This window comes from Aotus nancymaae, unplaced genomic scaffold (assembly GCF_030222135.1).
Source record: "Aotus nancymaae isolate 86718 unplaced genomic scaffold, 86718_ANA_hifiasm-v0.15.2.pri h1tg000004l, whole genome shotgun sequence".
Classification (NCBI taxonomy): domain Eukaryota; kingdom Metazoa; phylum Chordata; class Mammalia; order Primates; family Aotidae; genus Aotus; species Aotus nancymaae.
Window position 1 is genome coordinate 38212133 of NW_026988415.1, and position 13613 is coordinate 38225745.

General features: G+C 35.4%; 1 protein-coding gene across 5 annotated transcripts in view; it reads left to right on the forward strand.

Moving 5' to 3' along the window:
* ACSL4 (acyl-CoA synthetase long chain family member 4) overlaps positions 1-11480 on the forward strand; it is a 90560-nt gene extending 79080 nt beyond the window's left edge. For 3 of the 5 annotated variants that reach the window (XM_012451720.3, XM_012451721.3, XM_064361791.1), the window contains 2 exons: positions 240-397; positions 8631-10984. In XM_012451720.3, the coding sequence (XP_012307143.1) occupies positions 240-397; positions 8631-8788 (316 nt within the window). In that variant the 3' untranslated portion in view covers positions 8789-10984. Of the gene's footprint in view, positions 1-239; positions 398-8630 lie in introns of all 5 variants that reach the window. The other 2 variants (XM_021676420.2, XM_012451719.3) reach the window with 1 other exon arrangement.
* The last annotated feature ends 2133 nt before the right edge of the window (positions 11481-13613 follow it).

Below are 13613 nucleotides of genomic sequence, written 5' to 3' on the forward strand. Positions count from 1 at the left end.
ACACCCTTGTCAAAGATCATTTCTCCATAGATACAAGGGTTTACTTCTAGTTTCTCTATTGCATTGGTCTATATGTCTGTCTTTATGCTGGTACTATGGGTTTTATTATTTCCTAGTGAAATTTTAATAAATAAGAGAAATATATATTTTGAATTATCTGTACTGTACTGTTTCATTGACTAATTTATGAATAACTTTTCTCAATGATTTCATTTCTAGTTTATTTTCTATCTTTTTAGTGACCAATCCTATGTGATCAGTTTTGTGGTTCCTAATCAGAAAAGGTTGACACTTTTGGCACAACAAAAAGGGGTAGAAGGAACTTGGGTTGATATCTGCAATAATCCTGCTATGGAAGCTGAAATACTGAAAGAAATTCGAGAAGCTGCAAATGCCAGTAAGTAAGAAATTGGTAGACTAGTATAGTCCCTAAAAGTCATCTAATAATGTCTTTTGCATTAGGCTCTTCGAGATGTTTGCTTTAATAATAAAATACAGGGTTTTAAGAAACCTACTTCTTAAATATGTATAATGGATTTCCATGTTGGAACAATCCTTCAGTGTCATATAGTAGAATAATCTATCTAGTTCTTTATTGCATGTTTTAACATCTCTGATCATCTAGCCTGTGTTTGGAATGGTCCATGTTTGGGTAGATCTATTATACAAGTCTACTTTGTGTCTGCAAAGTAGAAATTAATAACTTTAAGTTTAGTAACTAGTGTTTTAACCATGATTATGCTTTGTGTGTATACTTTGGCTCTGTAAATGGACTATCTCAGATGATGCATTAATAACCAATTGGAGAACATCTGATTATATAGTATGTGCCAGGAATTGTGTCACACACTAGGAATACAGAAAGTAGTAAGACTCGTTTCTTGCTCTCATGTAGTTCATTATCAGATGAGAGGGGCACATAAGAGAGACAACAATCTTAACAGCAATAGAGATATGAACAGAGAATCATAGTACCACAGATGAGGGTACCTAACATACCTGGGAGGACATGGAATAGATGTCACTTAAGCTCATTCTTAAGGGTTGATTAGAAGTTAACCAGGGAGGACATTCTAGGCTAAGAAGCAACATGAGTAAAGGCAAATAGGTATGTAAAGGATGATCTGTGAGGGAACTACAAGGAATCTGGCATTACTGGTACAGTATAAAGTATGAGGTAAGGCTGTAGAGGTTAGCAGAGGCCAAGCTGTGTAGTGCCTTCTATGCTGTGTTCAGAAATTTGGATGTAATCCTATAGGCAGTGGGGAGCCATTGGCAGGTTTTACTAGGTTAGTGACGTGGTCAGGTTTGCATTTTGGATAGATGCAGTCACTCTGGAGGCCGTGCTGAAGATGCATTTGAGAGAGACTGGACTGAGGCAGAAGGCCAGTTTAAGAGGGCTGTAGGAGATACTTAGATTGGGAGGTGTTGAGTAATGAGAGCCTGAAGCAGGGAATGAGGAAACATTTATGAAGCAAAATTGGCATACTTCACTGATTAATTGGATAATGTAGACAAGGGAAAAGAGAAGTCTAGGTTAGCCCCCAGATTTGTAGCTGAAGTGACAAGCTAAATACTACTACTGATTGAGCTAGAAAATACAAGAGGAAGATCCAGCATATACAAGAAGATGATGAGGTCGGTTTGGGACACACGTAGTTTGAAACACCTTTTGGATAGTCAGTTAAAATGTCCAGCAGGTGGTTGTGTATAGTCCAAATCTTATTGGGAGAGGCCTGGACTATACTATAGACTCGGGGATAATTGAAAACAAGACACATGGACACAGGGAGGGGAGCACTATACACGGGGGTCTGTTGTGGGGGAGTGGGGGGGACAGCGGGGGGGTGGGGAGTTGGGGAGGGATAGCATGGGGAGAAATGCCAGATATGGGTGAAGGGGAGGAAGGCAGCAAATCACACTGCCACGTATGCACCTATGCAACAACCTTGCATGTTTTTCACATGTACCCCAAAACCTAAAATGCAATAAAAAACAAACAAACAAACAAACAAAAAAAACAACAAGAAGGTAGATGGGCCAACCTTGGGTGAGATTGTAACGGGAGAGCAGGAGGCTGTGGATGGGTCTCTGGACAACACCAGCATATAAAGAATGGATGAAGAAAGAGATGTGTGTGGGAAGCATAATTTGCAAGATGCCAGGAGAGCAAAGCCCATGCAGACCACTGCTAAGAGTTTCAGGAAAGAGTAATCAACAGTTTTAATTTAGCAGAAAGGTCTGACAAAGCTTATTGGAACATTGATTGGAAAATTAAAGAGATTAAAAATTAATGCTCAACTTAAATAGTAGGCTTTTTTTTTCTTTTTTCCAACAAGGGATTCCATGTGGGTAGGCTGATTTTATAAACTTTTTTTTTTTTTTTTTTTTTTGGGAGATGGAGTCTTGCTCTGTCACTCAGGCTGGAGTGCAATGGCGTGATCTCGGCTCACCACAACCTCCGCTGCCCGGGTTCAAGGAATTCTCCTGACTCAGCCTCCTGAGTAGCTGGGATTACAGGCATGCACCACCATGCCTGGCCAATTTTTGTATTTTTAGCAGAGATGGGGTTTCACCATGTTGGTCAGGCTGGTCTCAAACGCCTGACCTCGTGATCTGCCCACCTTGGCCTCTCAAAGTGCTGGGATTACAGGCGTGAGCCACCATGCCTGGTCTTTATAACCTTTTTTAAGTTTCATTTTTATCAATATAACAAGTATATATAATTTTTAAAAAATATTATGGACTTGCAACAAAAAGCAGCCCATATTGTATCCCTCTTTCCCCAGGTCTCATCTGTCTTCAATTTTAGTTGTTTTGTTAAAGTCTCTGACATTCGCCTCCATTTTTCTAAAGAAAATTGTTTTATTGCTCCTTCTTGAATTTTTCATTTGTGATATTATCTACGGACTTCCAACCACCGAAGATTTACCTTTCTTATAACCATTCTCCTCCTCTTCCCCCCTACACTCTTTCTTTTCCAATATATAGTACAATTCACATTTTAGACCCAGGTTTACATTATGACTATGAAAATATTCACAGCTGAACTACATAGTGTTTTATGATTATATTTCCTTTCTTGGACAATTTTTTGGTTTTCCCTGGATCTTAAAATTTCCTTTCTTTATTAGTTTTCTGTATACCTATTCTTAAGTCTTCCTGTAAACTCTGATAAAATTGTAAAAATTATCCCTGATACAGGAAAGGATAGCGTGTCTGTATTTTTTTTTTCTCAGAGACATACTTCTTAGAGCCCTTTATCCTCGTGCTGAAATTTAGACTATTTGCTCGCCAAGGCTTCCGTTTACTGTCATCCTGGGAATTTCCTTTGTTTCTCTCTTATGTTGGATCTTGTTTCCTGGATCTCGTTTCTGTCTTTTTGCTTGTTTACTTGCTAGTTTGGATAGAGCACATCCTTGAGCAGCTTCCTGAGAAAGGTGCATGGGAGGTAAATTTTTGAGACTGTGCTTGCATGTCTGAATATGTTTTTATTCTGTCCTCACCCTTGAGATGTGTCTTGGCGTATTTTAGAATGATAAATTCTAAATCATTTTTCCTGAACACTCGCAGACTTGGTTCTGTTGTCTTCCAACTCCAGTGTTGCATCCTGATTCCCATTTATTTCTGTATGATCTATTTTCTCTCTCCTAGCTTTCAGAGTCATGTTAATTTCTGGTATTTTCGTAGTTCATAATGATGTATCTTAGTGTGGGTCTTTGATCATTTATCATTGTGCATACTCGGTGTGGGCCTTTTCAGTCTGGAGATCTCTGCCCTTTAGTTCTGGGAAATGTTAATTTATCTTTTGTTTGTTCATTTGCTTTTTTTCCGTAATTCCCCGCCCTCCCCCCCCACCCCCCGCCCTGTGCATCTGTTTCTGTATGGCTGTTGGACTTCCAGCTTTCATCCTCTGATTTTATTATCCTTTTTAGAATTTTCTATTTCTCTTTTTGTTTTATATTCTGGCGGAGTCTCAACTTTATCATCTCTTCGACTACTGAATTTCCAGTTTCCACTGTCAGAATTTTAATTTTGCCAGAGCTTGTTCCTGTCCTCTCAGTGTTCCTTTTAATAGCACCCTGTTGCTCTTTCATGGATGCAGTCGATTGTCTCTTATTCCTCTGAGGATATTAAAAGGAATCCTTTTTATGTAGTTTTCTTCTGTTATTGTCTCCTTTTCCTCCTCATTGCACTTTATGCTTGCTTTGGTCATTGCCTCCCAAGTGTCTGCTGATCCTTGTATGTCCATATTTAAGAATCAGGTACTAAAAAACTGTTTAGAAAGCTTACTGGGCTTCACTGAAAAGGTATTCAGATGTTCGTGTCTTTTTCTCTTAAGTCATTCTGTTTCTCAAAAGGAGATTTCTCCAGTCTCTTGCCCTGGTGATACTAGCCAGAATTCTGGTAGCCAAAAGACGTAAAGGAGTTATTGGGGGGATGAGAGAGCAGTGGGTCTTACCCTCGCTGAATCCTTCTGTTTTCAGCCTTATTCTCTCCTTCTGTTGTGCCTAATGTCCTTGAGTCCTAAGACTCTGCTTAAGTTTTTCCAAAAAGTAGACCTGTCTACAAGCAGCTTTGGGAAGAGCAGCACAGGGTGAGGGAGAACTATTCTCTAAACAGGCTGGGGCCCAGTGCTTTTGTTTCCAGCTTTACCTCTCATCTCTATCTTTAGAGGCACCGGCTTTAGGGGGCACTTGCCCAGGCTGTACTGTGAGGGCAGTTTGCTGCTTGTTGGCAGCCTCTTCTGTTGATAGCTGCTTTGGCTCCCTCAGCCCTGAGTTAATTGCCACTAATTCCTGTGCTTTTTGTCTGGTAAGCTTTTGTTGCACTTTCTCATTCAGTGCCGTTTTTCTCTTGTTTCACTTTTTGCCTTGTGGTTAATACCTTTTTCATTTTTAAATTATTCTAACAATGTAAATTTTTTTTTAGGCAGAGCAGAAACAAACTATGTACTCTTCATGTTTAGTTGGAAGCTGTTAACCTAATTTTAACCTATTGTTTTTCTCTTACAAATAAAAATATCATTTTTCTGATTATAGGTTATTTATACTTGTTAAAAATATTGGACAACAGAATATTATAAAGAAGGAAGTAAAAATCACTTGATAGTAGTTTATCTTTGGGTGGTGAGATTACATTTTGGTATATATATATATATATATATACTTAACCTGTCAACATCATCAAAGTTTTTCTATGTCAATAGATAGAAAATTACAGTATTGGCTGTGTGCAATAGCTCATGCCTGTAATCCCAGCACTTGGGAGGCCAAGGCAGGTGGATCACCTGGGGTCAGGAGTTCGAGACCAGCCTGGCCAACATGGTGAAACCTGATCTCTACTAAAAATACAACAATTAGCTGGGTGTGGTGGCAGGCACCTGTAATCCCAGCTACTCAGGAGGCTGAGACAGGACAATTCCTTGAACCCGGGAGGTGGAGGTTGCAGTGAGCTAAGACTGAGCCACTGCTCTCCAGCCTGGGCAACAAAGAGTGAAACTCTATCGCATAAAAAAAAAAAAAAAAATTACAGTATCATTTTAAATACGAAATAGTCCCAGTATATAAATAGCTATTTAAGTCCCTATTGGATTTTTAGGTGAGTTTCACTTTTTTCCCCCATCACTATAAACAAATATAACATGAATCTTGTATACTCAATAATTATTTTCTTATGTGATTATTTTCTTAGCGTGAATTCCTAGAAACAGAATTTCTGAGTCAAAGAAAGTATACATTTTAAAGACTTTTTTTCCTCATTGCTGAATTGCTGCCTCTCCCGGGAAAACTGAACCATATCTATCAGAAATACATGAATATACCTATTTCCCTAACAGGGCTCCTATTATTTCTATTTATCAAAAATTTAACTACTTAGGTACCATTTTGGTTTTAAAATATAGTTTATAGTGATAGTTTTTCTACCTGAAAACTAGTTTTTCCCCAGGAACAATTTTCTGAACTCTGGACACTGTAAAGTTTTAAATAACAATTGCCTCTTAACATAATCAGATTGAAAAAACTTATTTATTTTATTCCTATAAAGACAGTGTGACATAATATTTCCTTCTTCAAGATGGTTTTGTTATAATATTATTGATATAACACACTTTTATATTAATAACGTCAGGCTCCCAGAAACTTTTGTTACAAACCCTGATTTTGCTTTCAATATAGTATTTTCAAAAATATATTTTCTTCGAATAAGTATTTAAGTATAGCATTTCAAATATAATATTTTCTTTAAATATAGTATTTCAATAAATTGATATTGCACTGTAGTTATTCTTAGTCATCCTCTGAATGTACTAATGGATTAGAATGTGACTTGAGTGATTTTCCATTGCATATTTAATTGTGTAAAAGCAACAATGGAGGGAGTCAAGCTGCGTCCCAATTTGGTAGAAGGCAGAATAAAATCTTAGGACCCACTAGGACCCAATAGGCCCTCATAACTTTCCTGTGCTTGGAGTGAGGCATTTAATTCATGATTTGGATAATGAGTGCTAATCATGAGCTAAATGTATAAATCATGAATCTTTTGTGCCACAAAAGATTTATCTTGCCAACATTTTGCTTCAAATTATAATTTCAGAGACTTATGTAAAAAATTCTAAAATAGTCTTGATTGTATTCAGCAAATCTGTCAGAAATTATACATCTTTCATAGCAGGCCTCTTCATATTTTAAGTATAATTGTGAGGTATACATAGTATCATAAGAATGCAAAATACTTGTTTTGGATAATTTGAGCAACTACTAATGGCTATAAAAATCGATATTTGCTACCACCTGCTGGTCACGTTTCATAATTTTCTAGTTAATTCAGATAAAAATGCTATGTTTTTGTTTTTCTTTTTGTTTTCCTTCCCATAATCATTCTAACTTGTTGGCAGTTTATTCTATTTATAGGAAACTGTGACTGTTGATTGCTTTCTATGGCTTGTGGTATTAGATAATGTTTAGGAGTTCTTCAGATGAAATCTCTATAGCAGTCTTTATTTTTTTGGCTTTAAAGCAGGACTTTAATAAAGACTAAATAGAAAGATTGTTATCACCCTGCTTTCGTTTGTTTGTGTGCAACTGAAATAATGTGTTTGCCTTGTCCCAATTTTGTCAGTGTTTCTGGACTCGGACCTATGTATGCAAGAAAAGTAAAATGAAACAAAAAATTAGGGAGCCAAGTCTGTAGTTGAGAATTTAACTGTTTCCTTGAGTTTCAAATGTGACCTTGAGAGCAGATAGTCTTATTTTATGAACCTCTGTATAACTGAGCTGTACTTTATTAACAGAGTAGACCTGGTTAATTCAAGCAAATTTTATGTTCCTTTACTACCTGTTCAGACATTATTTTTAGGAAGTTGGTTCTAACTTATATTTGAAAGATTATTTTTCATACTCAGCTTTATATTTTTCTGTTGTTTTAGTGAGAAACTCACTAAAATGTAGACTAGTACAAAAAAGAACTTCCATGAATGTGAGTTCTTTGTGCTTGCCACTGAAACCAAATCATTTCTAAAGTCATCTAGACTATTTAGTAGTAGTTTTAAAGAATGTGCTGATGTTTGCTTCTTGGCATTTGGTGTTTTAAATAATCACATAAAATAAAGCTCATCTGTTTATTAACATTACTGTTAATAGGCCTCCATAATCTAAAGAATTACCCTTGTATTCATAATAAATAACTTGATGGCATATAATTTATGGAATTTAAAAGTATTAATACTATATTTATTACCTTTATGTCCTCACTTCCTTATATTTTTATAATATGCATTGAGTTATCTAACTCAAATACAATATTCATTGCATCAGTTTTTATAAAATTTAAAGATATGAAATTCACAATCCCTTTTTTATCTGTATTTGAATATATAGTAAAGCTTATAAAGAATATTTGTCTACAGGCTTAATTTTCTGTGGAATGAATTAATAAACTTGTATATGTTTATGGAAGGCTCTCAACCTAACCCTATGGATGGCAGTGAAAAAAATCAAAGACCTTGCCTTTATGGAGCTTACATTTTAGCTCCATGGTGAGACAAATATATAATATGTTGGGTAGTGATAGGTACTTTGAACAAAGCACAGTGTTAAGAAGATATAGAGAGACAAAGGGACTTTTCTTTTGTTATGAGTGATCAGGGAAGTCCTCTCTGGGGAGGTGGCATTTGAACAGACATATAGATGAAGTATGGAAGTGAACCACACAATTGTATTGAGAAAGACCATCCCAGGCAAATATAAAATCTCTGAAGAGGAAGAGGGGTGTGTGTGTGTGTGTGTGTGTGTGTGTGTGTGTGTGCGTGTGTGTGTGTGTAAATAATGTGTATATGTATGTATATTATAATAACCACATAGAGTAAAACTATCCAACTGAAACAACTTACGTGTGCTTTGAGAAATATAAAATGAAGTTGTAAGGCAGAGGTAGCATTAATAAACTATCTAGTATACCATTAAATAAGTTTGTGGTGATTGGTGATTCATCACCCCAATCATCTAGGTAAGTCCTGAAAAACTCATATTTTATTAATTGCTTCTCTCTCCCCTTCTATCCCTGTCCCCACTCCTTTCTCCTCTCTTCCCCCCACTCCTTTTCACCCATCTTTTCCCTTCTAATTTCAGTGAATTTGGAGCGATTTGAAATTCCAATCAAGGTTCGATTAAGTCCGGAGCCATGGACCCCTGAAACCGGTTTGGTAACAGATGCTTTCAAACTGAAAAGGAAGGAGCTGAAGAACCATTACCTCAAAGACATTGAACGAATGTATGGGGGCAAATAAAATGTTGCTCTTTTATTGACACTTGTGCAGGAGGTAGCCTGGTGGTTTTTCACTTCTAGAGTTTTAAGCCTTTGTTGAGCTGTCTGTTAGAAAGCAAGGTATATTATTCTAAAGATACAGTAAAAAGAAAACAAAACCAAAAGTGATTAAAGTTGTTGTCCAATTTACTTTAACTTAGTTTTGCATAGTTCTAGTGCAACTGAAATTGAAAAGTTATTTCCCTTTAGCTGTGTTATTATAGAGCAGAAATTCTGTTTTTAAAAATTAGCCTAAGATATATTTGTTTTTGTAAAGAAAAATATTTACCGTTGAACAAAATAAATTGGAGTTGGAGTAGAATGTAGTTTGAGGAAATTTGCAGCTTCCAATGCCTCTTGTCTTCCTATTTCAGAAGAAGTTTAAATATTAAGCATGACAGAAAATATGTATTAACACTAATCAAAACAAAAGTGCTGCAGGGCTTTAAAATTCTCTTCCAACCATTTATCTTGAAGGGAAAATTCAAGAGTAATATAATACACAAAATCAAGTAATACCTTAGAAGGTATTAAGATTATAATTGTTGTATAGATTAGATATAGAATCATTGTAACATTGTGAATAATTACAGTGCCTAAAGTAAGAATAAAACAACATATACAACACCAAAAAATATCTAGTAATATATTTAAAGGGAAATTGAGCTGCTGTTTTGAAACTTTGAGATCTAAAAATAACTGTAATTATTTGAATGACTTAAGAGGAAAGTACATTTTGTAAAATGCTGAAAATCGTCTTTTTGTGTTTATTCAAACTGAAAAGCTGAGACCAAGAGCAAAAAGATAGGAAAGTAATAAAAATTTAACAGGCAAACATTTTCTCTTAGAAAAGAGATAAAATCATAAGTATTTGGAATTAGAACTCTTACACATCACTGAACATGGGAAAGAGATTTAAACTCTGAATTTATCTTTGATAACAGGGATTGATTTTAAAATGTACTTGTATTAAATTACATTTGTAATTTAAGGTCTGTTTGCTGTTGCTGATTTGATTGTTGGTCAGTAGTTTGCATTTCAGAAAGCCTTTCATTTTGCTTTAATTTTAGCAAAGCGGGTTATAATGAATAATTTCCCCAATATCTTGCTCGAACTTACAGGTGATTAACTTGGATGAGTTTTGCGAAGTTAAAGGGAAGAAAACACTGTTATCATTTTTTCCTGTTTGGAAAGAGTTTAGAAACTGGAAATACTAGATTTGGGATAAGGGCAGAGTTACTTGATAAGGGACTGGTGTTTGTGCAGTAACTTGGAGTGTGGTTTCTTTTTGAATCTTTAATGACAACCTGGGATTATATATCCCTGATAGATATTCACACTTGAAACATAGTTACTGTAAAATGCAAAAATTCTTAATACTGTTATTCTTTGCACTTTTTCTTAATCATTTTATATATATGCATATATATATATGTTGCTTACGTTCTTTTGTACAGATGTGAACCACCATTGCAACAAAATAAATTCTTTTTGCTCTAAAATATTTATAAAGAAAATACTTAAGTGTTATGTATGTGGTGGTAATAAGGGAAGAATCAAGTATTATAAACAAGAATGAAGGTTTTTATAAAGATTTCTGTTCAGCGTTTTGCAACTTAAAATTCTAGGAAAGTTTTCCCTGAAGCTATGTGTGTGTGAGAATTCTCATTCCTCCCAACTTGGCTTTGAAGAATGAAAAAGCGTTATTATCAAGTAGACTATTATTCAGGTTCTATTTCTGCCCTGCTGTTTATCCCTTAAGAACGAGTTTCTTGGACTTTTCCAATATGTGATTTTTTTTTTCCCATATAGAATGGTGATTTTAAAGTGTGAGTGCATGCACTATCTTATCTCAGATATTTGCACCCCCAGTCCGCCCCCATCTCCCGAAAGCTAGAACACTGCCAACTGATCTGTTATATAGGTCCTTTAGAAACACATAATTAACACTTAAGGTTGGGTGCTGCTAATTCTTTGCAAAAATCCAAATATTGTTAAGGGACCAGGGAGATGCCACTACCCCTTGATTTTCCATATAAAAATATACATGTTTATGTAAACAAATCTTTCCATATTCATAGTGACTTTTCAAGTACTTGAGCCTAAAGACTTTGATCTCACATTTTTATAACTGTTTAAATTGTCACAATTATTACATACATGTCAGCCATCAACTAAAGTTGTACTTCAAAAATTTACAACAATATGTACATTTCTAAGTCAAACACTTGTGACTTTTACTTTAATTCAATGAATGTTCCTGCCTCCTTGCTATCTGTATTTATTCTTTTTTTCTCTAGAGTTGAATAATTGTGTGACGTTTCAGAAATATGGATAAATGATTCAAAAAGTAACAGTTAAGCAGAATAATGTTTCTTTGATCGTGATTAGTAATTCTTGCCTATATTTTCCTTATAGCATATGACAAATGTTTCTAAGGTAACAAGATGAGAACAGATAAAGATTGTGTGGTGTTTTGGATTTGGAGAGAAATATTTTAATTTTTAAATGCAGTTACAAATTATAATGTATTCATTTTTGTACTTTCTGTTAAAATGCATGATGTAGAATTGTTTAGATTTTGTGTTTATTCTTGATGAAAAGCTTTGTTCATTCTTGTTTTTAAGTTTGCACTCAAATCTTAAGAAATAAATTCACCCATGTTATCAAGCCAATTTGTACTTCATTATGCATTGAGATAAAATCTGCAGGCTTGAAGATTATTAACCAAACGTTTAAACACCTAATTTTAAAGTACTCATCTCTGGGTTTATGGAATTGCATTAAGCATTTAAACCAGCTTATATAGTCCCATTTGTAATACTGATATTTTGGAACAAAACATACTCATGTTGTGTGGATTATTAGTAGGTGCTACCAAATTATAACTGTCGTTTTTAGGCTAATTAATATTTTAGAGAGAAATTGATTTGAGTTATATGAGGGTGTGTATAAAATGGCATTAAAAGCTATATTTCCTGGCTTTGCCACTCAGTAGTTGTGTAATTTTCGGCAAATTAATTAACATCTTGGAGCTGCATTTCTCCATCTGGAAAAGGTGGGTTGATGGATGATAGGATCTGCCTAATAAGATTGTTGTGAGAGTTAAAATGTGAAGTGTTTAGAACAATAGCTTATGTTAGCTATTATTATTATCATAATCATTATTGTATCGAGACACTAGTCATCAGTCAGGTTATTTAAAGTATTGACTAGCACACTCACGGCCTTAAAGGAGTGACTGCCCCTGAAGATTTTGTGAAAAATGTTGTAGATTTAGAGGTCAGGAAACCTGGGCTCATTGACACTAGCTTTGTAACCATGGGCAAATCTCACAACCTTAGCCTTAGCCTTAGTTTCTTCTTCCCACTAAAGAAAAAAAAAAAAAAAAAAGAAAGCTTAAAAAATGATGCCTTTTGCAAAACGGGAAAGACAAATGACAGAAGAAATAGGGAACATGATAGTCCTTACGGTCCTTCATGTCTAGCTTTAGTATTCTGATATTACTGTTCCAAGCTCTATTTTCTTAAATGATTCTCTAGGTTCTGAGTTTCCCATAAGGCTATGAGGCTATGGATCACAAGAAGTTGAGGATTCTAATAGGTATAAGGAGTCTGTGACTTTTTTTTTTAAATGTATTTTTGTTTTGAGATAGGGTCTCATTCTGTCACCCAGGCTGGAGTACAGTGGTGCCATCATAGCTCACTGCAGCCTTGAACTCCTGGGCTCAAGCAATCCTGCCACTTTAGTCTACCAAGTAGCTGAGACTACAGGCATGCACCAGCACACCCAGCTAATTAATTTTTTTTTTTTTTAGAGATGGGATCTTGCTGTGTTGCCCAGGCTGGTCTTGAACTTCTGGCATCAAGCAGTCCTCCCACCTCAGCCACCCAAAGTGGCTGAGGGATTACAGGTGTGATCCACGGTGCCTGACCCTTATGATTTATAAAATTTTAATCAGGGTTTTGCACACATAATTTAAAGTAGTACTTCCAACCTTCTTCTTACTGTGATCCACAATTCTGAGCACACACATTTTATGAAAATATTTTGTGAAAAAACAATACTAATGAGATGCACACTGGTTTTCTATTCTATTTTATTTATTTAAATGTTGGCTGTGACTCACTAAATTGATTTAATGACCCTGTAAAATAGTGCTGTTCAGAAGAACTTTCTGTGAAGTTGAAAATGTTCAGTATCTGCACTGTCCACTGTAGTAATTGCCAGCCATATGTGGCTGTGGACCATTTAAAATGTGGTTATTGTTGGCCAGGCACAGTGGCTCATGCCTGTAATCCCAGCACTTTGGAAGACCACGATGACAGGATTGCTTGATGCCGAGAGTTCGAGACCAGTCTGGTTAACAACAGGACCCCATCTCTAAAAAAAAAGTAAACATTAACAAAAATTTAAAAAGATCTTTAAAAAATAAAATGTGGTTAGTGTGACTGAGGAACTGGATTTTTATTTTTATGTCCATATTGATCTGCATCACTCCAGAGAGATTGTAAATCACAGTTTGAAATGCACAGTTTTAAAGGCAGCTATTCTACAAAGTTTCTGAAAAACAGCTATCCACTGCCTTCATCCTCCCCATTTCCTCTACCTCAGAGGCAACCACTTTTAACTCTTAGTTGATTGTTCTGGTTTTTGCCATCTTGTATCTAAATAACATGCTTGTATCCCTGCTTCTTGATTTTATCGACCTTTCACTATACACAGGCACACTTATCATCCTCTCAATATAAATGCATAGTTAGATCAGTAAGTCTTTACATTATAATAACTGCTATTCAGAGCTGAAA